Raw genomic sequence first — 27,592 nt, 5'->3', positions numbered from 1 at the left:
TTTTCTGAAACCTGACACTATGATACGATCGCCTATTCTGCTTTTCAATAGAATTGATTTACGACTTGCCTTATTCCATAAGCAATCCTCGTTTCCATTTGAATTAAAAATCTTGATGCGCCTGTGGTAGGCCTATTGTCTTTCAGTCTTATTTGGGCGGGATAGGCATCCCATCGACATAACATGGTGGAATGCCCTAGGGCCCAGTTTTGGTGGGGGCTCATTCATCAATAAAATTATAATTTAGGCACATATTCTCCAAGTTTAGCTTTATAGACTTGGTCTATCCAGCTGTTGGTACTGTTCGGTAAAGAATTGTAAATTTAACACAACAGCGTCTGTTTGAAAATATTAAAATACAAATAACCACCGTAATATGACGTTTTACGATTGTAAAACACTGTAGTTAGCGTGTAATAGCATTTAGGAGGGAAAATAACAAATCCTTCGAACCTGAAACGTTAAAAGAGTGCGTTGTTGCTCCGTCCCTCCATCTAGCGGTGGTTACAATTCAGAAATGATTCTTAATTCACTTCAAGTAAATAAAATTTAAAACGCAGTGCTTGCTGAGTAAAGTCGACTAAAAATTAACATAACTTGATACAGATGACTTATTTCAAGTAACCAATAGGAGAGCGACGAGTAACGTGCAATCCGGTCAACCACACAAAGGCAATGAGACGGTCATCAACAGTATGTGAAGAAATCAAATAAACTGACAGCAACTGCTCATAAAACAAATCAATATGAAGCACAAATGGCAACACAACAAAACTGATCAATACGGTTAGAGCAAAACACACCAAACCGGTAAAGTAAAGAACAGCAAAATATAAAGTCACCCTTCGAGTAAATACGATATAATAATATGACATATATTGATCATATAATGTTCCACCAAAGTGAACTATGTTTCTGTAAAAAGACTATGTTTGCCACCAGGCATAATTTCAATAACCAAAGGTGCTCAGGTGGTGAATTAACCCTGTATGAACCAACATTTCACAAACCAATAAGAGAATAAGAAATATGCGCTACCAAAGTAAGATAAAATAATCTATTTGAATAAGGCTGATGATGCACTCTTCGGGTGAAATATATTTCTGGTTTTAAAATCTGCAAGCTGGCCCTGGTTATAATTTTTATATTTTAATCCCCACTTGCCAGCGCAACCCAAATGAACCAGTGGTAACTCGCTGTTTAATAACCGACGCTGAGAAGATTTTTAAATCCAGGTTCTAGACAAATTTTATTCTATCAAAATAAGAATTGAAAACTTTTCCAGAATTCGTCCAAGTCAGCACCCAAATTAAATCGGAGAGTAGCAATTATTGTTGAAGTTGAACACCATCCTGTGTCAGCAGGTGTAGAACAATGTGGTCTGATTACCTACAACAACATTTAATAATTAAATTTCAAGAAGTTTCCTTTCTTAAAAGTTAGAGTCTGCTTAAAAGTTGGTAGACTAGCAAGGGGCAGAGATGTTGTTAATTTCGTTAAAATTTAAAGCTCAGTTACTGCATTCTTTGGAAAACTTTTACGTCATCAAATTAATTTTTACTAGGTGTATATAACAAAAGCTAAGATAATTATTTCACGTCATCAACAATTTGACCAGGTGTAAAGCATAAGCTAAGATAATTACTGCAGCGTTGAAGTATGTCGAAGCCAGAAGAGCAAAGATTGACCGAAGATAAACTTCAACTTGTACAACCTGATAACAATGAAGAGAGCTCATCAGGTGAAAGTGATGAACAACCTGGAACATCACGTGCTGTTGCAATGCAAGCGGGGATGTCTCATGGTGGGTAATCTGAGATTAGAAAGATTAAGTCTTTGTACTTTGCTGTAATTACATAAAAACCTTTTAATATATTACTTGATATAAAAGTTTTGTTTTTCCTTTACTTTAAATCCAGGGGCTGCAGATGCAGGAAATCAAGTCTTGCAAACAATGGAAAATGCTGAAGCTTCTCAGAATGCTTTAAGTAGAATCGATCCAGGGTTGATTGAGCTTACAAGCAAAATGGCTGAAAGCGGAGTTGGTAAGTTTTATGAAACTGTTTCGCTGAATACGTTAGCAAACAATTGTCTTTAAATACTTAGGATAAAGCCTATTAGTGGCATTTATCAAATTATGTTTCCATAATATTGTGATGGCTTTTTATAGATGAAAATCTTATCTTTTACCGCAAATCAGGGCCAGTCATGATTAATTATGCTCCTAAAATTTACCACCACGACGAAAGACAATACCAACATCACGATCAAAGACAATACCAAGACAACAGAGAATATAAGCAAAAAGACATCAGGGACTTGAAAAATATACAACCAACACAAGTTAAAGAGAAACAAATAAATCCTTTAGGTAAGCATTATAAGACCATACAACTTTTCCTTGTAAAATTTTTATTTTCTTTCATTATCGTATCACATTTTGTTTCTTTCCTCTTATCACTTCCTGAATTTTTTTACATGGGTCGCTACCTGTTTAAGTGCTTCGCGTTTCTTTTCTCCAACAGCGGTACAAGACCCATGCATCTTTGCTTAAATATTACATCTTATTTCAGGACCTAATACTCCACAAGCAACAAATTCACCTTGTGGACCTGGGACCAGTCAACACCAGGATGACAACCAAGCCAACCAGCATATAATGATCAGTTATAACTGGAATGATTCAAAGGATCTTGCTCATAAGGTTTGTAAATAGATTTTATATTCTCAGTATACATGTTTTAACGAAGTACACGAAATGTTAATAGAATTAATAATCAAAAAATGTTTAAAACTCCAAATTCAAACTTTGTCTTTTGGTAAATACGTAGTTTCGTTCTTCACTTTCGCTGTATCTTAATTTAAAAATTTGTGCTATGGTCAGAAAGAAACTTTTATTTCATACACATATCGTAAATATCAGCAAAAACATCATTTAGATGATGTGGAATTTATAAAATGCGCTGTTCTGTTTTCGTCTTAGATTTATTTTGCAAATTACTAATAACCGAAACCGCTTGTTGGTTTTAGAAAGATTACGAAAGTAGAAGAGTTGCAAATTAGCTACTCACAAACATAACTTAACAGTCTAGTTTAATTTTCTCGCACTTTTGCAGATATCCGATGAACTCTCTGCCGCTGGTTACAAAGTGTGGATTGATAAAGACGAGATCAGAGGAGACATTTATGACAGAATGTATGAAGCCGTTGACAACGCTTACTTGGTCCTCATGTTTCTGTCCGAAAATTATAAACTCAGTGAAAACTGCAAAAGGGAAGTCAAACTTGCCGCTGACAAGAGAAAACGTATAATACCCATTATCACCCAAGACAATTATAAAATGGATGGCTGGACAGGTATGCATTTTTATTATACTTTTCATTTGTGCTTGGTTGTTTTCAACGCATTTTTATGCCTATGACTCGTTGATTTTTTTAAATTGATTTCTACGTCACAAAATGGGATGTTGCTTAAGGTTTGAATGGTAACATTATATTTAGTATTGTTATTTTCATTATTAATCATAATTGTTACACCAGAAGACGCAAACTCAAGTAAACGAAAGTTTGTGGCGATAAATCAATGTTAACTTTAAGAGTTCTTATATTCTGCTCTTGCTTTAACTAATCATTTATGTAAGTTTATGTTTTTTTTCTATTTTTACCTTTGGATATTCTTTTTGAATTAATTTTTATCACCAACTTTCACCACAAATTAACATTTATATTTTTACAATCTTTATCAAAAGCTCTTTTGGTGTCGGGAAAACTCTACTACGATTTTAGCAAAGAATCATTTGAGAATAACTTTGAAAAGCTTATCCAAGAAATAGGTAATTTAACTCATAAGTTGAAAAAGTAGTTATCACAACATTTTATCATTAAAAAAATAACTGAAGTTGTTGTTATTAGTTATTAGTTCTTTTTATTTTACTTACTGTTAGTTTTTATGCTTTTATCTGCTGCTACCTCCAGAAATATTAATTGGAAATTTTACAAAACTGCTGACACATTTTGTAATTATAGCGTGTTCGATTTTTCATCACAACTTTTATTTGCTAAACCAAATTTTTGTTAAAAGCAAACTGCTGTTATTATTATCATACTATCGTTTTATAACAGAGTGCAGCTGTGCATAACACCGATTATATATGGATCGATTTAAACTTTTAGTCAAGGCTTTTGCATTTTGGCACTGTTATGGCTTGTATTTATTTGGGTTTGGAACCAAAACCAAAATATCTCCTAAGAACAGTTTTCCTTTCAACGATACATAACTATTTTTTAACTGTTCCATAGATCATCCCAATGAACAACAGCAACTCACGAAATGTTTGGATACAAATAAAGCAGGTTAGTATACACAATGATGTATTTAATGGACCATTAATGTATGTTTTATATGCCGTAGTTGCTGAGGAAACTACAAGTGCGTTTTGCAACTGTCACGATTTATAAATATATATATAACCTTATGCAGTTTCCTTTTTAAATATTCATGCTTTAAAGGTCTGTATTCTTATCAGACCATCGAAAACTCGGAAAGCGAGAGGAAGCCATTGGAAAGGTTTTGCAAGAGCAAAATAAACGCCGTGAAGATGACATCCGTCTCCAAGCTGGAATCGACGTCTCAGTAGAAGATATTCCAGTTGTCCATCCAAAGTACACTAAAGTATCTTATTTCTGCGGACAGGCAGTTCCAGAACATGAAACTTTTGCCGCTTCAACTGGTGAACCTGATACACTTAAGCGGGATGAGGACATTGAATTTGAAGAATTGCTGAAGTCCAACAATCGCTTTACAGCATTCATAGGTTACCCCGGATCCGGAAAGACGACTTTGTCCAAAAGATTAGCCAAAACAGAAAAATACAAATGTCTTTATTACAAATTTATGGAGATGCCAGTTGGCAAAGAGGTCAGTTTCCGGAAGCTAATTATGGATAACATTTATCCGGATTTAGACGACAGCACTCGAGAGGATGCATGGGAGTGGATCAAAAAAAATCAGAAAAGTTGTCTTCTACTCTTTGATGGTCTGGATCAGGCGGAGTGGTCATTTAAAGACAAAGTACCCAAAGTGGACTATGATACTCCCCAAAGTGTACCAGACCTCATTGCCAACTTATGCAATAAACAATTCCTTCCAGACATTAAGCTCGTCTTTACCTCCAGACCCCACAGTGTCATCAAGCTTCCTGCTCCACTACGTCCAGACTCTACAATCTTACTTGGTGATCTGCCCCTAGAAGGTATGAAGAAACTGTTTTATTTTTATGCTGGTGCTTCTGCCGACAAGCTTTGGAATGATCTTTCCCGAAATGCTAAAATTGTTTTTGCACTTTGTTTCAACCCGCTGTTGCTTCAGTTAGTTATAGCAGCAGGTTTGGCTCCTACAACACAAATTGGAAAAATCAGCACCACAACGCGGGTTTTTGCCACAGTTTTGGAGAACCTCAGATGCAGTGACAATGCAAAACACCAAGACATCAATTTATTAGTAAAGCAGGTGAGAGAACTGAACATGTTTCTCTTTGCCTAAAATAGTGGTAATGTACGAGACCATATTATTACTTGTATTGTGTTGCAGCTCAGTGAAGTGGCCTTCAAAGCCACTATGAGGTCTACAGTTGTCATCACACGTGACGACCTCAGAGCAGTTGGTCTTGAACCAGACGAGATACAAGATATCGTCGTCGGCATTTACGCTCATTTTGCGGCAGTCAGCCGCGTGTTTGATGGCCACGTGAAGTATTACTTCGCCCACCAACTGTATCAGGAGTTTTTCACCGCAAAGTTTATCGTTAATGAGCTGCCCATGGATAAGTTTAAACACCTTGTTTCAAACGAGCTATTTTTCGAGGAGAAGTGGTCTGTTATTAGGAGATTTGTTTGCGGTCTGCTCCTAGATATGATGAAAGGTATTATCAGGATAGTAGTAATGTGCATTTTAAGGTATGATTTACTATTAAGCTCATTCAAACATGAAAATTGTAAAATATCAACTTTTCTTCAGATTCCAGCATCAACAAAATTGCTTCAACTGGGCACGATCAGCCAGAACGCTCGTGCTTGACCTCACTTTCTTTCAACAGGTGAAGTTGAAAACGATTTTGTTGTTCTATAAGCGATCTCATACTAGGCAAGAAAGAGAAAAAAGCAATTATGACATTTTCAGACAAGATGAGCTGGTAGAGGAGCAGATTTCACTTCCACAAGAGCCAGCAGAGGAGAAGATATCATCCCCAAAATATCAGTCATCAGCCTTACTTTCGCCTAGGTCTACAGAACAGCAGGCAGAGGAGATGGAATCATCCGGTTTGTACCATAATGTTTTTTTTTTAGATTTTGCACACATTTATGAAAAACATAATTAATAAAAAAGAAGATGTGAAACATGTTTCACATTTTGTTGAATCGTTTTCACAAAAAAACTTGATAATATACAAACATCGGGGTTTTACCATTTGTGCTGTTTGTTTAGTTATGCTTCCGTTAGACAACTTGCCGTGATATGCAGGAAGGAAATGTCCGACAAAAATAAAAGTTGTTGTAATAATTTGTTCCTGTTCAAGAAGCGGTTTCTTTATTAAAGCGCTATTCATAAAAAACAAGCTTCCGGTGTAACACTCGACATTTTCTCTATTATTGCACTCACTTAACGATCTTTACTTTACTATTACTTAAAGACCGGGTGGGGTCAGTGGGCCAAGGGTGCCCTTTACAAACCCAAGCGTTAGTGACTGTAGATGTTTTCAGGTTTTCATCAATTTTCTTTCAGTCTCATATATCTTGTTTTCGATTCTTGGAGCTATAATTATAATATGCCGTTTGATCATACAGTAGACATCAAAAAAGGTTTTTTTACGCAAAGTGTTCTATATGCAAATACCTATTTCTGTTAACGTTTTGCCATTATGCAAATATTTTCTAAACATGAACCGATCAAACGATATATTTTTTGCAGATTCCAGCATCAGCAAGATTGCCACATCTGGACACGAGCAGCGAGACCGCTCGTGCTTGTTATCTCGCTGTTTTTGCTGCCTTAACAGGTAAAGTTTAAAAAGTTTTTACTGTTCTATAAACGAGCTCATATTAGACATGAAAGAGACAAAAGCAATTATGACTTATTCAGACAAGATGATCAGGTAGAGGAGCAGATTTCACTTACACAAAAGCCAGCAGAGGAGGAGATATCATCTCTAGAACATCAGTCATCAGCCTTATTTTCAACTAGGTCTACAGAACAGCAGGCATATAAGAAGGCATCCTCATCATCCGGTTTGTACCGTTATGTTCTTGTTACAGTATTTTGCAAATGCTTTTGCAAAGTAATTTGATACAGTTTTCAAAAGTACCAACGCTCAACGGTACCAGAAACTCTGTATTATATAGAGCAGTGCCAAATTGTATAGGACTTGGTACAAGAATTTATAAGCTACGATTGCAAGTTTTCTTTACTTTGACTTACGTTTATGTTCATCGTTATAAAGTTATAGCTTGTGTTTTTCTTGCTAAATTGGATGAGTTTCGTATCTATCGGTGATGAAGTATTACGCCGCAAGGGTCATGATATTATTGCACTCGCTCCAACATGACAAGCTTTGTCAATATGATGTTCATTGAATTGACATCCCTGTAACTTCTAATTCCACAATAACACTAAAATAACGTATCCCTTCAATCACATGTTTTTCGTTTTATTTTAGGCCTTAAATATGAGGGACGAAAAATTGTGCCGACGTAGGTGGTCGCAAAGACATAAACAATTACGATGATAATTACCACAAATAAAACAGGCAAATGTGGCCTAGAAGACTAAAACGTGTATCACAATAATATAATGGCAAAAAATAACATTTTATTTCAAATGGTATCGAATACAAAATAAATGCTCATTTTACTAATTTTATTTTCATTATAAATCAATCCTAAAGTACTACGAAGCATATAGCAAAGGATTTATCAAAACTCCAAAGGTTTGGTGGAAACATCGTCTCTAATGGTTACGATGAAAATAATCAAAATAACAACAAAGTCACGTGATCGATTCATTGTTGTCATTTTGTATCAAACTGATCCAGACCTGCAATTGATGAAGTTACTACTGTAACTGCTGCTTACACAACTGTTTAAACTTTTAGTTATACTCTAAAAGTAAACGTTGCGAAGTTAAGATGGACACTATTACTGTTAATGAGGTATGAAGATTATGTGGCGTCTGAATTATCCCGTCATCACCGTAGAACAAGGTTAATGCTAAAGCCGAAACTTGTGGTAAAGTACCGGTAATAAGCATATATGTGAAAAACCTACGTTTTATGTCTGACTAAACCTTAGTAATATTCCAAGAAAAGTTGCCGAATATTACGGCATGTTTCAGTGCATAAGAAACATAGCAGGCTAAAGAATTTAGTAGGATGTAAAACAAAATATGAATAATTTTCTGACAAGTTTTAGTGCAGTAGTTGGCCTATGTATAAGCTACGGGTAAACAAATTGTCGTGTAATTTGCAACTACAGAACTACATTTACGATCCTTTTTAATCATTTTTGCCTTTTTTAATCATTTTTGCCATTGCCATTCTTTTTAATCATCATTGAACATCAATTTTTGCCTTGCTTTGTCTTTGCCCACAATTTAGGTGACTGTAAATTTTAGCCCACTACCGTCTAACAAATTGCAAAACTTGAATTTATAATAGATGTTATAACCGTCAAGCTAAAGTTCCTGGGTTACTGCTTCCAGAAATGTTCCAATGTGAAAGCTCTGCTCATATTTTACAAAAGCTTTTATGGACATTGTTTTTTTTAGGTCCAAGAACTTAAACACAACTGCATAATAATGTTCATCGAAAAGTGGTTAACATTTAACACAAAGTAAAATGACCAATTAACTTACTTCCAGTTATCATAGGCTGGTAAAATTGGCTGTAATTAACCATAAACACATGACTGGAGGATAATAGTTGCCTTCATTTATCATCTTTTACAATGAGTCTTTTTTATAAATTAGATGTGATAAAAGAGAGATTTGTTCTTGTGGAAGTATTACACAGCATGATGATGTCATTAGATATATTACCCATGCTTGTTGCTGTGCTACTGCTATATCTGTTTAAGTCTGATATGCTTGGCTTAGTGCACTAGCCTTGTGGAGCTCTAGAACTGCCTTTGTCTCACTTAGCATTTCTTAAATTGTTCTCATAACAGTTGTTTCCATTTGTTGTTGCATATATTGAGTATAACTATCAGCTGAAGCTCTTAAATGTGATACGCTAAAGTTAAAATCATATCTTTGAGTTGAAAAGGCATTGAGTTAGATAACTTTGGATGAACAGGCTATATTTCTAGCTTATAATAACCCATTACTGAATCAAATAAATAAATCACTATGGTGTTTATGTTTATTTCTACTGATAACAATTCTTTCACTAATGTTGAGATAATTAGTGCTAACTATGCTCTGGGAAACAAAAAGAACACTTCAGTCACTATTACTAGTTTACATGAATTTTATTAGGTTAAGTTTCCTTAAATTATTTGAATCTCCATTCAAATGAAGTCAAGTTAATGAGCTTTAACTGTATTACAATTTCTACTCGAACACTGATACAACATTTTCTACATTACTTGAATGAATAGATTTACACATATCTATTTGGGTGGTATAAAGCTCAATATTGGGTACATTTATTTTCGCACATTGCTTGTAAGTGCCGTGGCATTGTGACAACCAAACCACGTGACTCTGTGTCACGTCATAGCATACGTGCAGAAAAACATCTGCATCAGAAATGATAATATGATGACCTTGATTGAACTGGTTGGAAATTGAAAAACAAATACGTCAGAGGTCAAACTTGGCCAGGCTGATGCAACGTTTGAAGAGAACAACGAACGAAAAAAGGATTTATGCTAAAAAAAAGCGGATGGTTTGGTTGCGAATCTGGGAGAGTGGATGGAGAGACAGTAAAAAAAACGAGTGCATAAAAAAAACGTGATTACCAAAATTTGAGTTGTTGGGCGACTGAAGAAGAATAAAAAAAAAGTGTTTTCTGTTGCTGCCGGAGTATTCTATTTGAATAAGGCGATTTATCAATAGTTAGAAGTGACGAAACGTCATAAGTTAAACGTCATAAGTGGTGCCCCGAGTGAGTCTCATAATCTCAAGGTCGTGAGTTCGATCCTCACTCGGGGCACCACTTATGACGTTTAACTTATGACGTTTCGTCACTTCTAACTATTGATAAATCGCCTTATTCAAATAGAATACTCCGGCAGCAACAGAAAACACTTTTTTTTTATTCTTCTTCAGTCGCCCAACAACTCAAATTTTGGTAATCACGTTTTTTTTATGCACTCGTTTTTTTTACTGTCTCTCCATCCACTCTCCCAGATTCGCAACCAAACCATCCGCTTTTTTTTTAGCATAAATCCTTTTTTTCGTTCGTTGTTCTCTTCAAACGTTGCATCAGCCTGGCCAAGTTTGACCTCTGACGTATTTGTTTTTCAATTTCCAACCAGTTCAATCAAGGTCATCATATTATCATTTCTGATGCAGATGTTTTTCTGCACGTATGCTATGACGTGACACAGAGTCACGTGGTTTGGTTGTCACAGCATTAACTGTAATTTGTGCATTGTCATTTCCACATCATTCAACACAGCCAGTCCATAAATGTCATTTTTGTGTTGTATTGTATACAAAACAGGACTTACTAAGCATGAACCCAATGCAAGAACTGATAGTGGGCATTTTTTGTCAATTTGAAATATCTTAATGTAATAATATTCATAACAACGTTAACCAAATATAAACTCTTTGCAAATCAGCTCTCATCAAAGCTTTGCTTTGTGATATGTTTTCACCAAGTTCACATTCTCTTTCGAAAAAAAGTTAAATAATAACATCGATAATAACACTTCGAGAACAAATTGAAAACACTGTGATCTGCGATTTCTGTTTTGTTACTATTTCTGTTTTGGTACTAAGCAGCATGTAGCCCAAGTTGGTTAAATCACTGACAATGGCCTAAGACCAGCCCTGACAATAAATATACATGTACTTGTAGTATGAAATGTTTCTTTTGTCAGTGTCTCATTGTGGCAAATGCTGCCAAGTATACAATGTTTACTCTGTTTTAAAGGGCAATGATTAACATTGTTACAGTAATATAAACAATGTCCATTGCCAAATCATGTGATCACTCTGTAGTTGTTACTGGAGTAAGAGTCAGTGGTTGACTTTTGGGTTGACTATTGATCAGTTTCAGAATTGTAACTGGTGGTATAAGCCGGTTGATTTTCATCGGTTTTGGTTTGACACACAGTTCACTCAGGTCTGTTGCAGTATGATAGCATTTTTCTAGCAGCACAAGGTGTTCTTCACGTCAGACAAATGCATGTGATGTTCGTGGTATGGTTGCACCTTACTATAGACATCGTGTTTGTTGTGCATGTCTCTGAGGTTGAGTGCAGATTGTGGAAGAATACTTCAGTGGCTGTTTTGCGAATGAGTTGTCATTCTAAGAATATAAATTTCATTAAATGTAAAATAGAGAAAAAGCATTGCAAATTAAATAATAATTTACAAGTTTTTGTGTCACAACAGGAAATCATTTATATTGCCATTTTGCTATATACAAGTATTTTGACACTGAAAATCACAACTAAACATACTAGCAGAAAATTAGAATAAACTAATTTGGAGCATACGCACTGTTATTCATCTGTATAATACTATAATACATGGTTTGGTCGCAATGTTTCGATTGTTTTTTCAAAAATTTGGTTTTGATACTCATAAACTGATTCAGTACTCCTCTCCTTATTATTACAAAAGCAATTACAGCACTACTACGAAAGCAAGCAAAACCTGTTTCTGTTTAGTTTCTCCGCCAACAGAAATTAATATAGCTCAAATATGGTTTAGGCTAACAATTATGTTATTTTACACTGGCCACCCCTACCAACTCATGTAAAAAAATGATAGCCACCATATGGTGTGCTACACATTTATATGCAATAAAGTCGGCTTTAATATGACAACCCGCTTTATATGACCGTGATGATATAGTCCCAAATTTTGCCATACAAATGTCTCTGTTTACTATGACCTGTGTTTGAGTATTACGACCACTTTTTCAATTTTATTCACCCAATGTTTCTTTGTCAATTATGCAATGTGACAGGAATGATTGTGCCATGTGAGTTTTCTTTCGCATCATGTAAGAAATGTATGAGATTTTAGAAAGTTTAGTCAATTTGTTTCCGACTGTGTCGATACTGCTTAGTGTGTGGTGCTGTATCAGGCTTGCAGCTGTGGTTATTATGACTATTCCAATGTTGTGACCAGAATGGTTTGGTCCAAAGAGAGTCATAATAAGCGAAGTCTACTGCATTAACATGCAGTGTAATAATTTCGTTCATTTCTCTTTGCTAATATGGTTTTAGAAGATAGTTTTTACACGACCTCAGAGATGATTCCCCACCAATCAAACATCGGTTATTGAGCAAGACTTAGTACAGTTGGCAGAGGTGAGCAGTACAGCGTACTATAGTACCAAATTATTTTATTGCGGTACTTTATTCAGTACCGATACCATCGGTACTTTTAGAGAACAGTACAGAATCCCTGCACTGAATTACTTTTTTCTAGAAATTTAAGTTCGTCCCAGTGCTTGGTACTTCTAAAATGATTACTTCAAGGTTTTCAGAAGTTTGCTTTTTAAAATTTCATTTTAATTGAAACTTGATTTCAATTTTAGTGTTTTTTGCTCTTTTTTAATCTACAAATGTCTAATAAAGCGGCATAGAGTGAGTTCACATTGTTTTTGACCTGAAGTAACCTTTAGCGGGGCCATAATATCAGCAAAAGTTGCACTTGTAACATGATGCACTGTACGAAAAGTAGTTTGGTACCCAGTACTGGCAAAGTACCGGACTACTTTTTTGAAATAGTACCAAATACCGGAACCGTTGGTACATGTTTTGCCAAGTACTGTTACCGATGGTACTTTCTACGTACTAAGTGCCCACCTCTGACTGTTCGAGATCCATGTACTTTATAATAAAACGGTGTCATGCACAGTTTGCATATTATTTAAAACAATGCATTGTAATACATAACCGTTATAAAATAAAAGATCCTCTAGCAACTGCTCTTAACATGCAGTCTTAAAATATTACTACAACCAATTTTTTATTTTCAACATTATATATACTGTGCCTATTTCGGAAACTACACTTTATCAAATTTGTATGAAAATATTGTTTTAGAACGTTAGTAATCAGCAGCAAAACGATAAAATAGTTGTCTGTTTTATGAGCAGCCATTCGCACAGTTTGGTAAATCAAAAATGCAACTTCAGTAAATGGCATCCAGTCAGTTAGAAAAATGCAAATTTAGCAACCCAGCAAGTAGGCTTATATGCAAAAAAATAGGCAATAGTTTTATTTAGTACATTTCATTGCATTCTAGCCTACAGTTACTTTCAAGCTATTTCGTCTAGGCCTAGACTATATTTGTCACCTGTCAGTATTAAGCTTGATAACATTTTTTTTCCAGATATTGCTGAGAAGAGGAGGATTTGGATAGAAGAACTAAAGTCGCAGCTGGAACGATTTGAGAAACTGCAGAGGGATGATTGGTATGGTAAGTTTATTTTCTGACTTTGTCCTAAATCTGCAAATAAATGAATAAACTGCATGTGCATGTTAAGTATTATTTGCCATAGACATGCATTATATGCAGCAGAACACACATTTACTTTGAATTTCAAAACTTATCTTTACTTGGCCTAGTACAGTAAGGCCGCTGGCAGACTGGTGATGCTGTGAAAACATTTGTGTGATAATATTTTGTGAAACTTGATTGAAATGACATGTAGCCTATTTAGCCGGGAAATATTTCCACATAATCACTGGTAGATTAATACAGCAGCCTACTAGGCCAAGTAAAAGTAAGTTTTGTCATTTACATGTCTATTGCAAACATATTGCCAGTGCTAGTGTACAGAGCCTAGCTTAGTAGGCTGCCGGTAATTCTGGTGAAAATATTTGCCGGCTAAATAGGCCACATGTCATTTAGATCAATTCTGGTTGTTGTATTAAGTTTATCTTCATTTTAAAATGACTGCTTCTTTTTTTAATTCGTTCCAAACAGATAATTTAAAGAAAAGTAAGTTTTCGCTTTCAACTTGACTTTGTTGCTTAAACATGAAAAATTTCCGTCTTAAATTTATTTCTATAACGCGGCGAACTACAACCGGTAAATAATTAACTATTATGTTTGTTTAGATGACAACAACCAACGCAGGTATATTTCGCTTTTATGCGAATTAAACGAATCCGGCGACATGGAACTCTTCATAATGGCGTCACAGCGCTTTCCAACAGAGATGAGTCTGTTTGGATTGAACTTGTCATCATCGGAAGCCGCGATCTTTTGTGACGTTTTAAGGAAACAACGAAAGGAGTTGAAGGATCTTAATCTGAGGAGATGCTTCTCCCCTGATGATGTGGAAAGATTAATTTCGGCGATCTCTGAGATGCCTGGAAAGGTTTGACGATTTATTCAACTTTTTATCGTTTGCTTAGAACAGCATAAGACGTCATAATCAATTGTTTATATTTGTTATAATGACGTCATAATCGCTAGTACGAAGATATTTTTCAAGGCAGTTTGTTGAGATTACTGGGCAGTGTAGGTCGGATATTTTGTGCTAATTTATATAAAATTGCAGAATAATTTTGCGACGGTTTAGCGATTACTTGAATCTACAACAAAAAGTGGAATCTGCGATAAACTTGGTCGCTTAAAATTCCGTATTTTTAATGAAAAAATGACAAAATTTTGTTGGATCAGTTTTAGCCTGACATGTACCGGTTAATTTTGGGTCAACTGAAAAGTTTCAATTTTTTTAAAACTGAAAATATTTTTGCAAACTTATTATCAGGATTTGTTTCTACAACTAATACTCGATACCGGTTTTAATTGGCCGCTCAAAATTATTTCTATTTAATTCAAAAACCAAGAATTTGTGTTGGACCAGTAGGCTAGGCCTAAATCTGACCGCGTGGTGCTGGTTAGTTATTAACCAATTAATGGTAATATTAACTTGTATGTAGTAATATATTAGCTTCATCAATACACCAGGTTGTAGTTTACAAACATTTCATCTGCAGGTAAAAGAGTTGAGCATCTATGGCAACATAATCAAAGACATTCCAGGACCAGAATTTTTCGCTAAAATTGAAGAAGATCTGAGCATGACTGGTTGCTTCGAAGATGGAAGAATCGCAAATTCGAGCGAGTCTGGTTCGCAAATTCGGTTCACCGTTCGCACTTCGGTTCTGGTTGAAATTGGAGAAGAAGCTGGAGAAGAAATTGAAGAAGTTCTGTTCATGGAAGGTTGCTTCGAAGATGGATTCTCCGCAAATTCGAGCGAGAAACAACAAATTCAACTCGTCCTTGACCGGCTTCATGACTCGGTATTCTTTATATCTTGTCATGTTTGTGTCAACTTAAACTTTGCACAGAAATTTAATTTTTAACCAAATTTTTAATTTATAGCGGTTGCATGTTCATTTTAGTGACGCCATACTCACTCCGCGGGAGCACTGCTGACGTAATAATGGTAAGTAGGTTTCAGTTTTAAACAGAAATTCATTATTTACTCAAATTTATAAAAATTCCTTCCACACATCGATTCACTTGTTTAAAAGGAATTGCGTCGTGGCCGGGATTCGAACCGCGGACATCTGCAAGATCGAGCGACTGCTCAACCAGATGCACCATCTACAGATTTACTAATACAATGATAAAATTGATTTATATTTGTACATAAACTAATAGTGATGTCATAATTATAATTGTTAGACATGTTTATTCAAATAAATATTCACTGCATTATGTTAAATGTGAATTTGCTGTAATATTTTAGATTTGCTGATTTTTGTGATTTGAAATATCCAGAGTGAGTTTTGTGGAAATAAAATTTGTTGTAAGACAGAAATTGGTTTTGTGTCATATTTTCAGCGTCATATTTCTGCCTAAGCGTTATAAGTAGGCTTTTTTTATCATCGCTAATTGCTTTGTAGGGCTCAGCTCTAAATTGTCTATATCTGCTCAAATCTAATGCGACTGGTGCTATGGCTTGTACGCCAAAGCATCTGCCTCGAATGCTGCCTCTACCTTGTAACCAATGATTAACAGAACTATAAGCTACCAAAATTTATATCAACTTGCAGCAGACAAATAACAGCAGTAATAATAATAACATTGCGGCGTGTAGTTAGGGCAAGACGTCAAACACACAGAGTTATATCAGGGGATTAGCTTCCTGCTGCAACTTTCGCTACGAGTTGTTGGGCAGGAAATGTATGAAGGTAGCCGCTGTTATGCGTTCCTGAGATGCGGAAAGAAACTGTTTCTTTGCTTACACTCCGTGCTTATGACAACCGGGTTAACAAGCAGCAATGTTCCCTCTAATTCTTCACGACTCTGAGCAAACATATTAACTCCCTGAGCGGTCCTTGGACCACTGTGAGCAACATCAGACGTGCCACGTGCGCACTGTGGCCATTATTATTCTTTTTTTTTTCACTTCAGGTAGAATTCTTTTCTTGTGCGCAGCACAGATTTTCTGTGCGCGAAAACCGTGTCAGCAGTGCGCACGCGCGCAGCTTAGAGGGAACATTGGCAAGCAGTGAGGTATTTTGAATCGCGTTGAGAAGCGGGGAAAGTTGTTTTAAAGCCCCCTTTAAAATACCAGCGTGTGCCCATTGTATGCTCCTATCAAAATGCGGGGAGTGAAAAAGTTTTCCTTGTTACGCTTGATTAACTGCTTAACGACTCGAGATGAACTGTATGCTCTATTACTCTCATATTAAGGCAGGAGTTATCGAGATCGCTCCTATTGTTTAGGAACGATCTCGAGAGGTTAAGCAGCTTATTTGTTTATTTGTTTGAGCTAGCAAAAGCTCTTTTGTCAACGTCGGAACGGAACCACGCCCGCGCTCCCTTTTAGGGATTGTTCCCTTTCGCTCTTTTTTTGCACAAGCAAGGCTAGGTTTAAGGACTGCTGTAAGAACATCATTTTATATAGTGACTAAAAATTATACCTTTGCGACTAATTCAAGAACAAAACGGTGAAAAAGATACAACTGAATACGCAACACAATGCACAGCAGCACGTCAAAACCTTGTTTTAGAGGTTCGATATAAACACTTTGTTTTTAAGCTGACATCATTGTGTCGAGACTCGTAAGTTTGTCGATGTCGTGCGTGATCTACTTTTGCATGAAACGCGAAAGCGATATTTGTCTTGAGTTTTATGCAGTCTGATATCACTTTAAAAACTTAGCAGGGTCACTGCCATACTTTCATACTCGGTTTAAGGTTGTAGCAATAGTTATCAAAGGACGGTTATGACGACACATCACTTGGAAATCACATCATTATTATCCTTTGGAAATCACATCACATCACATCATTTGGGAAATCGGCAAAGTGGGCAAAGAGCCGAGTGCAGATGTCGCATTTCAATTGCAATTACACAGAGAATTCATACAGATAAAAAGCCATTTAACGATGGTTTCTGTGCATAGAATGTACCAAAAAAGAAGGTTGCGTAATAACGTAAATTGTAGAAAACGTTCGTAACAGGAGCTCCGTTACGTGGTTACGTACGTTGCATAATTATTGATAATTTCGTGCAACATTAGCGGAAAAACACACTTGGTATAAACCTATTGAGTTGCAATTGAAAACTCTCCAGGAAAGTTGATTCTCTTGCGCAGCGAAAAACTGGCAGTTATACGCCATCCTTTTCACGATGGCCGCTTAATGTAGAAAGCGAAACTGGGCGGGCCCTGGATGCATAATAATTGATACGTTTGCTTTTGTAAGACCTCAAAAATTTCCTCTTTCAGTATGAGAACTCCAAAGACATCCATTGCGGAGCGGAAGTATCGACCAAAGCTTCTTCCTTTTATGTTAGGGGTAAAAATAAAAAAATTTGCGTCCCTCGCGTTTTGGCCTGGATGGTCAACCAGCTAAAACCTAGGTTACGCCGCTGTTTCAGAATAATTATGACGCGGTGAAAATGAATCTCCACGATTTAACTTTGCCTTAGCGCTAAAACATCATCATCATAATCATCATCTGCCAATGGCTTATTGGAGTCTGCCTCGCGTCCATCGTAGCAATGCGACTGCTTTGCATGAAGTATACACATGATGACGCATGATGACGCATGATGACGCATGATGACGCATGATGACGCATGATGACGCATGACGTATACACAGTGGTGAAAAAAAGCGGAACGGTCCGGAACACAGTTCCCGTAAATGAGTTATTGCCGGTACGGCGTAAGGGAGTAACGCCAAGGTGTCAAAAAGGATTAAGTTAGTTAGTTTACAGTTTTTGAAAGTTTTGATACGAAATGAAACAAAATTTTCCGTGTAAAGTTTTTAATAGATATTTGCATTAAACGTAGTCACCGCTTTATAAACCAGCTCGGGACCGAAATTTTTTACACTCAACGACTGTGTCAAGTTATCTTACTTGTTGTCCTGTTTTTAGCCCCTCTTGTTCAAGAGTTGGGGAACCCCCTTTTTCGAAATTTGAGACATGTCCCACCTTGAAAATAGGCCCTACTCCTTGGTTATGGCTGCATTTAATAGCGTCAGTATTTTGTTTCTCAGATAAATTTTGGAGTCTATCATGATATATGTTGCAAACACAACACTTCTTGTCAAGATTCTTGAGATAAACAGTGCATGGTTTTGCCTGCATTTACTAAGTACGTGGCCTGACAATTATAGCAAATATCGCAGCTACCGCCAACTAACAGCTAATGCAATCCAGCTTTCAGTTATACTAAATTCCCGCCCCACACAGCAAGTATTTAGACCTAAAAGTTTCAAAAAGTCATATCATATAGTTTGGAAATAATATAATTAGGGGAAGTATTAATAGAAAAGGAAGATAAAATTTTTCGAGAGTCTACTCAAAAAATGTCGCAAACGGCCTTTTATTAAAACATCAATTGCTATTCTTGCACTTAGTGCAGAAGTACACCGTCAGACTTTTGACAATATGTAAATTCGAACAAAGTTAATATTGTTGGAATTGGAGAGGAATTTGTTTGACCGTCAACACAGCGTTGGTTCTGGTGAAAATCCAACACAGCGCCAACATGCGGGGACTAAACCTACAATGAATCTGTTACCAAATGAATCGTTACTTAACAATAAGAACGAACATCAACGGAAAGTTTCAGCCATTCTACGGATTCATGTTAATACGCAATTTTCTTCTAAATGTTTTTTTAAAATATTGCATTTTATAGAAAGTTGGTTGTTGACTTATACATAGTTTGATGTAGGATCTGCTTGACGTCAGAGGCGGTATTACCAACGCACCTCGCAAGGATTTAGTTTCTCGTAAGCGGCGCTTTCACTCACAAATTCCTTCCGAGTTGTACCGGAGTGCTTTGCATTGCAAGGAAGTAGGCTGCTTAGGGGAGTATATATGACGAATGCTTCGAAACAGTTGTGTCTATGATGAGGTTAACAGGAACAGATAAATCAACATTAAAATGCTGTCCTTTCATAACTTACAAATTTTCAAAAATTGTTAAATTTAGTTGCAAAATTTTCCTTGTGGAGTAGTTGCTGAAAGGAATGGTTTTATTGCGACACAATTTCCTACAATATAAAAGAATCTAAAAATACAAGACTTCTACGGGCAAGTGCGGACGAAATCTGACACTAAGGCGTTAATTTAACTTCGCGATAACTTTCGTACTGTACTTAACGATTTTCTTTAATTTCCTTCTGTAATTTTCACTCGTAACTGGTAAAAAAATAAACTTTCCAGAAGATAACAGCAAACGAGCTCTTTTACAATTATAGGTTGAAAAGTTCTCGTTTGCAAGAAGACACGCGCAGCTAGACACTCAGAAATCGTGGTTTATAAAGAAAAGATGACTTAATTGTACAAAATTACAATCCAAGTTTTGAAGATCAAGATTGCAACAAGACAATTGAATAGAAAAATTGCATTATTGAGTTATAAGTGAATACTTAATATGGCCTCGAATTTACACTCTAATTGGATATAATTCAACTTCAAAAGAAATAGCATCGTACAAAATTAAATTTTCTTCATAATGTAGTTTGCCATATGCTTGGGTAGTTCGTTCAGTGCAGGGCTGTAGAGTGACGTGGTGTCGTGGTGGATTTATAAAACCACCCGCATTGATGGAGCCTGCCGTGTTTATTGAAATCTCTGCTCAGCTGTTTCTTTTATGTTTGCGGTCTGTTGTTTTACTCGAACTTTTAATGTTAGACTTGCTTGTGTCAATCATGACTGTTTTCACTTTCTGTCTTCCAAGAAAGATTTATAAGTTAGGCATAATGAAAAGTTTATAAAGTCTATGTTATAGCCATAGAAAGTCCGTATGTTGTTGCAATAAAAGCAACAGTTTTAGTGCGAGGTGTCTGATTTACAGATATAACCCGAGCAGAAGATGTGTTCAGGAATTAATGAGTATGCTTTGATTAATAAAGTAGTCGGGATGAAATTAAACAAATTTTGTTCGCTTTTTTGCATTAGCTATAGGCCTGTATAAGAAAAATTTTAATTAAGAGATTGTTTAAGTAATGTCGTCACTGACAATGGTGTCATTCTTATTAAAATGAATTTTCAAACAGTTCCAGTAGTTTTGGCTTTCTTGGCGGCACAGGTAAAATCACAGTTCAAAATAGGTGATAAAATATAACATCTTGCGCCTAACAATGTGACCATGTTGCTGTAATTTGCATTTGTAGGTTGTCAACTAACCAAGACATGCAGAGTTTTGTCGTTTATCAATGTAATTATCACATAACAATTGCTGTAGTTTATAACTCTGCGTTTGTTTCTGAGCAAACAAACTTTCGGTAAAAACAAAAGCGCACGTGATTTTCTGCGGCTTTTTTGACGGAAAAAGTTCTATAAGAGATTCAACAATTTATCTTCAACCTTTTACTAACCTTGGGTGTCTTAATGTTTCATTAATTCTGTCATAATGTTTGCGACTTTAAAAAAATCTTAAAATAAACAGAATAGAATAGGTATAGAATTGATAGAACATGATCAAAAAAGAATTCTCGTTTCTAAAAACATTTTTCATGTTTTATTCTGAAATTAATAAAACTAATTGATACTGAGTCATATAAAAAACTAAACCATAAAATCCTGTTGTACATTTGAACTGAAATGCGAAATAAACTAGGATGACGTAACAAGTACTGGAATTGACCTTCGCTCTATATCACCGCTGTGAGGATGCGAGCTTTCATTTCTTACGTCACTTTCAAATATCAACAACACTTCTGGTGGATTGTATAGAGTTGATTGATTTTTAATTTTTATATTTTTCATTGTTTTTATTCCTTTTTCAGTTGATGGTCAGTGGGATCACTTCAATAAACTTGGACAAGATGTGCGCCAATTATAGGTAATCGCTTTATATCGAAAATGATGTCATAATAGTTCTCTGTGACGTCTTGTTTTAGTCGAACATGCTACTACTGTATTTATTTTTCCTATTCCACCCAGCCAAGAACCCCACAATAAAGAAATTGAGTTTCTGGGAGAGAAACAGACGAGTTGCGTCATCATTGCCGAATTCTGTCAAAATTACACCAAAGTACCCGGTATGACAATATTATGACGAAACAATCTCTTGTCTCAATCTCAACTAACAAACACACAAACAATCTGAGATTTTCACAAAACTAGAAATACTCAATATTTCCACAAAATTCTCACCTTACTTTCCTTGCTAAAGGTCACTGCCCTTACGTCAACACCCACGTGACCAACATGATTCCTCCGGATGTCTGCTTTTCCCAAACGCTTGGTGGCGGCATTGCCTACACAAGATGTTTTAAGAAGCTCAGTGGAGTTGATTACAACAATTCATGTATGAGGGTTATAACCTGAACGACATTAAGTTATTTGCAGTATACTTTCTATATTCTTATTGCAAAGGAGCTATATTAGGCTACTGTTTGCAAATAGATAAACTTCGAATTTTATATGACATTTCATAGCCTACAAGGTTATCGTTGAAAATAAATGGAACATTCTTATGAGTTACTTTCTTTGAAATCCAGTTAACGCGACTCGCAAGTGTAAATCAGACGGAAGATGGTCTCGCATTAATTTTACTGCTTGTCGTCCAATACCGGACTCGGTCAGTTCTGCATCAATGCTTTCACATAAACATTTTATAACCTGCACGGATAGATTTAATAATTCCAGAATAACAACAACTAGGTCACTTACATTCAATTAACTTTAAATAAATTCAATCAAGATTCGACAATCTTTAACAACTTATATGATCAAGATTGTTTGTCTCGACTTATATGATTCAATACTTACATCGCTTGGGATGGGATAGAAATTTTTAAATCTAAAAAGTGATTTACACTTTTTTTGAATTTCAGAGAAACCCTGCCGAAGATTACGTCAATGCCCATCTCAAGATTGTCGTCATCATAACCTACGTAGGCAGGGGACTTTCCCTCTTCACATTGATCATCGCTTTTTTACTTTTCTGGAGACTCAGGTACATCTATGGCGGACGACATAAATTTTAAAACACCGCGATAACTCGATTTAGAGGTCATTGACCCCGTAATCTTTGATCTCAGTCTTAGCCGTTTGAGACCTTGAGTCATAATTATACTGTGACTTCAAAGTAAATTCAATTATGACCTAAACGTAGTTTGGGAAAAATCACAGAGAGGTGATGACGAAAATTCGCGGCTTTATGCGACTGAAGTTCTGCAACGATTCAATCATAAGAAACTGTTTATAAGAAAGTGTATAACTTAGTTTGCATGTTGAAAGTTAAAAGAGTTATGTAAGAAAAATATCTCTTGTATAGGGAGGACTCTATGGCATAAACTCTATGCTAACACTTTATACAAAGCATGAAGTGAAATCCAATTCTATTGTTCTCTTGGCAAAAATAGGTTATTTCGGCTTTATTACGGCATGCATACGTCATTTTGTTTACGTCATCACGTTGTAGAAGCATCCGGTGTTGGAGAAATATCATTCATTGGAATCTTGCTACGTCACTCATTCTACAAAACGTCATCTGGTTAATCATAGTTTCTTCACCAGCTACCATGCAAGAAAAAACAATGAGGTATTTTGACGTAATTAGTATTACGTAAACGATATCTTATGCTTACCACTACTCTTACAACGAAGCTAATTATAATGTTAAAGTTTAAGTTTAATTACAAATTTACGGTTTGTTGTATCGATATTTTTTGGTAAAAGAAATATCTTTATATAATATGTGCAAGTCTGCACAATTGTTTACGCCACTTCTTCTTCACACAATCGCCCAGGTTTGGTTCCAGGTTCTATGTCGCGTCCTGGCCGCCATCTCCATCTACTCTCAAGTGGCCACCTACTGCTGGATGTTCGTGGAGGGCGTCTACCTTCACATGATGGTGGTCATGGCTTACACGTACGACAAGTTCAGCATAAAGCTATACATGGCGCTAGGTTGGGGTGAGTCAGGATTAGTAACAGCTGCTTTGATCAATATTTCGATTCCCATTTTACAAGTCAGTCGGTTTCGACCTACAGTCAGTTCTGAAGAAACAATTATTCTTCATCACACATTTATTTATTTTTGCCAAGTTTGCTGACAGGGTATCATGGTCACGTGGTAATATCAAAGCTACCTACACGCGTAGTGACCATTGTGATGTCAGATAAGTCCATTGTTACGGCCATTGTCTTTGGCTTCTACAAAATCCTGTTCAACTATTGACTTAGTCAGGTTATTTAATGTCATATATGTCATGCAACTTAAAATTGGTCCGAATATTAACATCCTAAAACTTGTCCTAACTCTTTTAGATTGCGTTAAGAACGTTTTGTTAATAGCGCTGTAGGAGTATAAAGGAGTCTTTTGTGTTTTTGTACGTGTTTCTGAGATGTTGCATAAACCAAAGCTTATACCTGTTTCATTAAACTGTTTGAATCAGATATGTTCAGCACAAATTTTCCTCGAAAACATGTTAATTACTAATAACACAAGATGTCTATGACGCAGGCACACCGATCCCAATCACAGTTTTATGGGCGGTGCTTAAAGCGGTTTATGAGGACAAAGAATGCTGGATGCAGAACCCGACAGATACCTGGGTCGAATATTTCTACCAGATTCCCATCTTTGTCTTGTTCGCGGTAAGTTTTTTATGACGTCACATTATAACAATGATCAGAATTAAGTATTGACTATAGCAGTCAGGATCAGAACTACCAGTCGCTCGGAGTAACTTATTTGAAATAATTTTTGCCATCTCTTAGTAAACCTGAAGAAGAAACTTATGCTTGCGAAAGCTCGTGTAGAAGAATAAAGTATCAAAAATAAAGTTAACTTTTAGAGTGCAACCACCTTATATCTTGTTTTTATTTTACTATCTACTGGGTCAACACGGTTCATCCACCATCAATCAAGTAGTTTATGAAGCTTTGGAATTAAAACATTTATTTCCTTCTAAACAGATCAACGCGTTGATAATGGTAAATGTCGTCCGAATTTTGGTCACTAAACTCATCAAGCAGAACTCGCTGGAAAGTCCAGTGACGTATTCAAAAGCAGTGAAGGCAGCTTTCTTTCTTTTCAACCTTCTTGGAATTACCTACATCTTGTTTTTTCTCAGTCCGGGAGATGGCGCTGGTGAAATCGCTTTCTTCTACGTCAACGCCATCTTTCAGTCATTTCAGGTAAATTTGTTGATTCCTTCGATTGTGCGGTCAGAATTGTCTTTCATCTCCAATTTCCACCTTTAACTGCATGTTTTACAATCGCGATCTGCACATAATTGCGCTTCTCTACCATTTGTGTATTGACGTCATAGCACTCTGGCGTTTCACTAACGGAGCCATAAATGTTTTGAATAATACATTTCTGACGAATTTCAGAGAACTTATTGTTTTTTATGACACGGCAGGGCTTCTTGGTCTGTTTGATTTATTGCTTGAGCAACTCGGAAATTCTGAACGCGTTTGGAAGGAATTGGCGGAAATGGCGTCACAATACAAAAGTGCCCTGCTTCGAGAAAGACCTCCGTGGTATTGGCTGATGTTTAATCTGCAATTTATTAAATATTTTTTAATAAATGAAGGTTCCCCCCATCCAGCCACAAATCGAAGATGTCATGTCATTACTCGATTTGAATGGCCTGCTTGGCTTATGACGTAACAGTCACATATTAAAGCATGATTATGACTAAATTTAGTGAGACGTCACTCGACTCAATCCACATCACCGACCACTCATTTCCACGTAACCGTCAAGCTAGACCGACATTGTGACGAATCCGGAACTGAAAGACCAGAACAATTACCTTCCCACCAATTGCGCTCGGTCATTTTGCATAAAACGAGTGTTCCGACGCTCCATCCAGCGGAAAACGATTTGTAGGAGCACAGTGTATTACTTTGTGGCATCATCCCTGTTTAATACCATGTACTAACTAAATGCCTTTCATGTAAGTTGTTACGTCACTGTATTACAAAACCATCAATGACAAGCTTCAATGACGTCACACCTTGCCAACATAGCAAACGCTGTTACACGTCACACTCAAGTAATTACATATTAGGTCCTATATTAGGTCCTATACGTCCTATTTCGTCCTATAGTTAGGAACCACATTTTTTAGCTTAATTTAAGGTTATCTTGAATATATTTGCTGTGATTTTTAACATAAATGCCATGTTTTTATGTTAAAAGTAAATCAAATAATCGTAGCTCTTGTGTGCGTTAGCATTCCCGGATTATTTGAAAAAAAAACGTTTTTACGTTTCTAAGAAAGTAATTTGGGTTGTGACGTCACACGTGACTCGCGAGCCATGAGTTGTTGTGGAAATGCTTAAATTTTAATTTGGGATCTTGCAATTCAGTTGCAGACCAAGCTTAAATTCTCCTTAATGACGTTCAGAAAAACTACCTGGCTTGAACTGGTGTGCCATATAAATACCGATATAATGTTTGCAATCTTTCCTTTTACTGTTCCCATTCACTTGTTACTACTGCGCAATGTAACATTCAGTAAGATTTACCCAAAGGTGTAAGCCTTTGTGTCTGATAATAAATAAAAATGGGACTTATTCATTTACCAATATGCATAGACAGAATTTAAGCAACTAAAACAGCATAGTCACGCCGTTTGAGAAATGAGAACTCATACCATCGAGTGAGAAGTAAAACAACTATCAATCAACATTGTACTTCGCTCATATGGTAACACGAACAGCCAGAAAAAGTTCGTTCTTCATGGCAAAGGTGTTTGTTGTGTAATAATTCAAGCCAAGTAATACAACAACGAAATTATTATTTGTCATAAATTCATTTTTCATAGGTTAATGAAAGTTGTAAAAAAATTTCGGCTTGTTATACTTATACAGGGGTACTTCTAAGTTGTTTTGACCTTGTTGCGCCTTGCATTTAGTAGAAAAATAAAAATTCATAAAAATATGACATTGCAAGGATAAGGAAGATTTTAAACAGTGACGAAATGTCACCATCTCAATATTAATGTGATATTTATCGCAATAACAGCAGCTATTAAGTCAGTAACTCTGATTGTGTCAAGTAGCTCAGTATATTACATGACACGAATGAGATTAAACCACTAGTCTTTCACATATAACGAAGTAAACGCCAATCACATCGTATCATGGGTTTTATTTAGCCAACATTGTTTCCAGTGCATCGGTGGTGCGTAGTCAGCCATAAAAACGAGTTGCATACTGTTTGTAGGCCTAGACAGATTTATGGGTACTTGACCAAAATAAAGTATGGGCAATGTTTTTTCAACGAAATCGGCGTCTTATTAGACAATGATAAAAATTTTGGACTAGGCTTAATAACGGTCACTTTTTTCCAGTGTAGTTGCTGAAGAATTGTTTGGTTTCAAAAGAATAATATTTGAATGGTGATTTGAAAAGCAAAATTTCTAATTTTCCCAACTTTTTCCAAGAAGCTCATCACTCAAGTGGACAAAGTTGTGCTCCACTTCTCAGACACAAGATAGCGCCATTCGGGTTGCAAAATACTTGTGTTAGAAAATGATCCTGGATAAAGTGTCGTTGGTTCAGATCCCAGTGATGGTGAGCAACAAAACGACCGACCACATGATCGTCACCTTCGCGCACATCGCCCAATCCCACATCGATTCATCGGAGATCGATTGAGCTTTCCTCATCCTTCAGCATCTCGCGAGAGCTCAGCGCTTCGACATGGCCGCCATGTTCCCCAGCCTAAGCGACAAGAACATTGTCGGCGAAGTATTTGCCATTCTGGCCAACTCTGTGGAATCTCAGCAAGTCTCCTTCGACATTTCCGACGTGGAATGGAGCCATAAACATGTACAAGTAAATATAACGCATGCACGACGGCAATAACTCTCAACATGACAGAGTGCAGGTTTTAAGCATACGTATAGATATTTGGCACATACAGATTTCCGGAAAGAAAAGATTGGA

General features: G+C 36.2%; 2 protein-coding genes and 2 long non-coding RNA genes across 4 annotated transcripts; all 4 read left to right on the top strand.

The window, feature by feature from the left end:
- Window positions 1-1,593: 1,593 nt before the first annotated feature.
- Window positions 1,594-15,905, top strand: LOC143451829 (uncharacterized). Its single transcript, XM_076952575.1, has 18 exons — window positions 1,594-1,804; window positions 1,920-2,045; window positions 2,201-2,371; window positions 2,574-2,704; window positions 3,117-3,357; window positions 3,750-3,833; window positions 4,300-4,353; window positions 4,527-5,509; window positions 5,591-5,921; window positions 6,017-6,095; window positions 6,179-6,318; window positions 6,968-7,055; window positions 7,139-7,284; window positions 13,574-13,660; window positions 14,305-14,567; window positions 15,193-15,498; window positions 15,581-15,644; window positions 15,733-15,905. The coding sequence occupies exons 1-17, from the start codon at window positions 1,660-1,662 to the stop codon at window positions 15,632-15,634; spliced, it is 3,429 nt and encodes a 1,142-aa protein (XP_076808690.1). The 5' UTR covers window positions 1,594-1,659; the 3' UTR covers window positions 15,635-15,644; window positions 15,733-15,905.
- Window positions 15,906-20,637: 4,732 nt separating this feature from the next.
- Window positions 20,638-21,734, top strand: LOC143451828 (uncharacterized). The gene is made up of 3 exons (XR_013114910.1): window positions 20,638-20,762; window positions 21,463-21,518; window positions 21,620-21,734. It is a non-coding gene; the product is annotated as an uncharacterized LOC143451828 (long non-coding RNA).
- A 132-nt stretch (window positions 21,735-21,866) lies between these two features.
- On the top strand, window positions 21,867-23,172 carry LOC143453435 (uncharacterized). Its single transcript, XR_013115185.1, has 3 exons — window positions 21,867-21,986; window positions 22,516-22,637; window positions 23,106-23,172. It is a non-coding gene; the product is annotated as an uncharacterized LOC143453435 (long non-coding RNA).
- A 207-nt stretch (window positions 23,173-23,379) lies between these two features.
- Window positions 23,380-27,301, top strand: LOC143451827 (corticotropin-releasing factor receptor 2-like). The gene is made up of 4 exons (XM_076952573.1): window positions 23,380-23,599; window positions 24,150-24,283; window positions 24,605-24,826; window positions 27,173-27,301. Exons 1-4 carry the CDS (start codon window positions 23,380-23,382, stop codon window positions 27,299-27,301), a joined length of 705 nt encoding a protein of 234 aa, XP_076808688.1.
- Window positions 27,302-27,592: the final 291 nt, after the last annotated feature.

Source organism: Clavelina lepadiformis, chromosome 4 (genome assembly GCF_947623445.1).
Source record: "Clavelina lepadiformis chromosome 4, kaClaLepa1.1, whole genome shotgun sequence".
Classification (NCBI taxonomy): domain Eukaryota; kingdom Metazoa; phylum Chordata; class Ascidiacea; order Aplousobranchia; family Clavelinidae; genus Clavelina; species Clavelina lepadiformis.
This window is presented reverse-complemented; position numbering and strand designations above follow the sequence as displayed.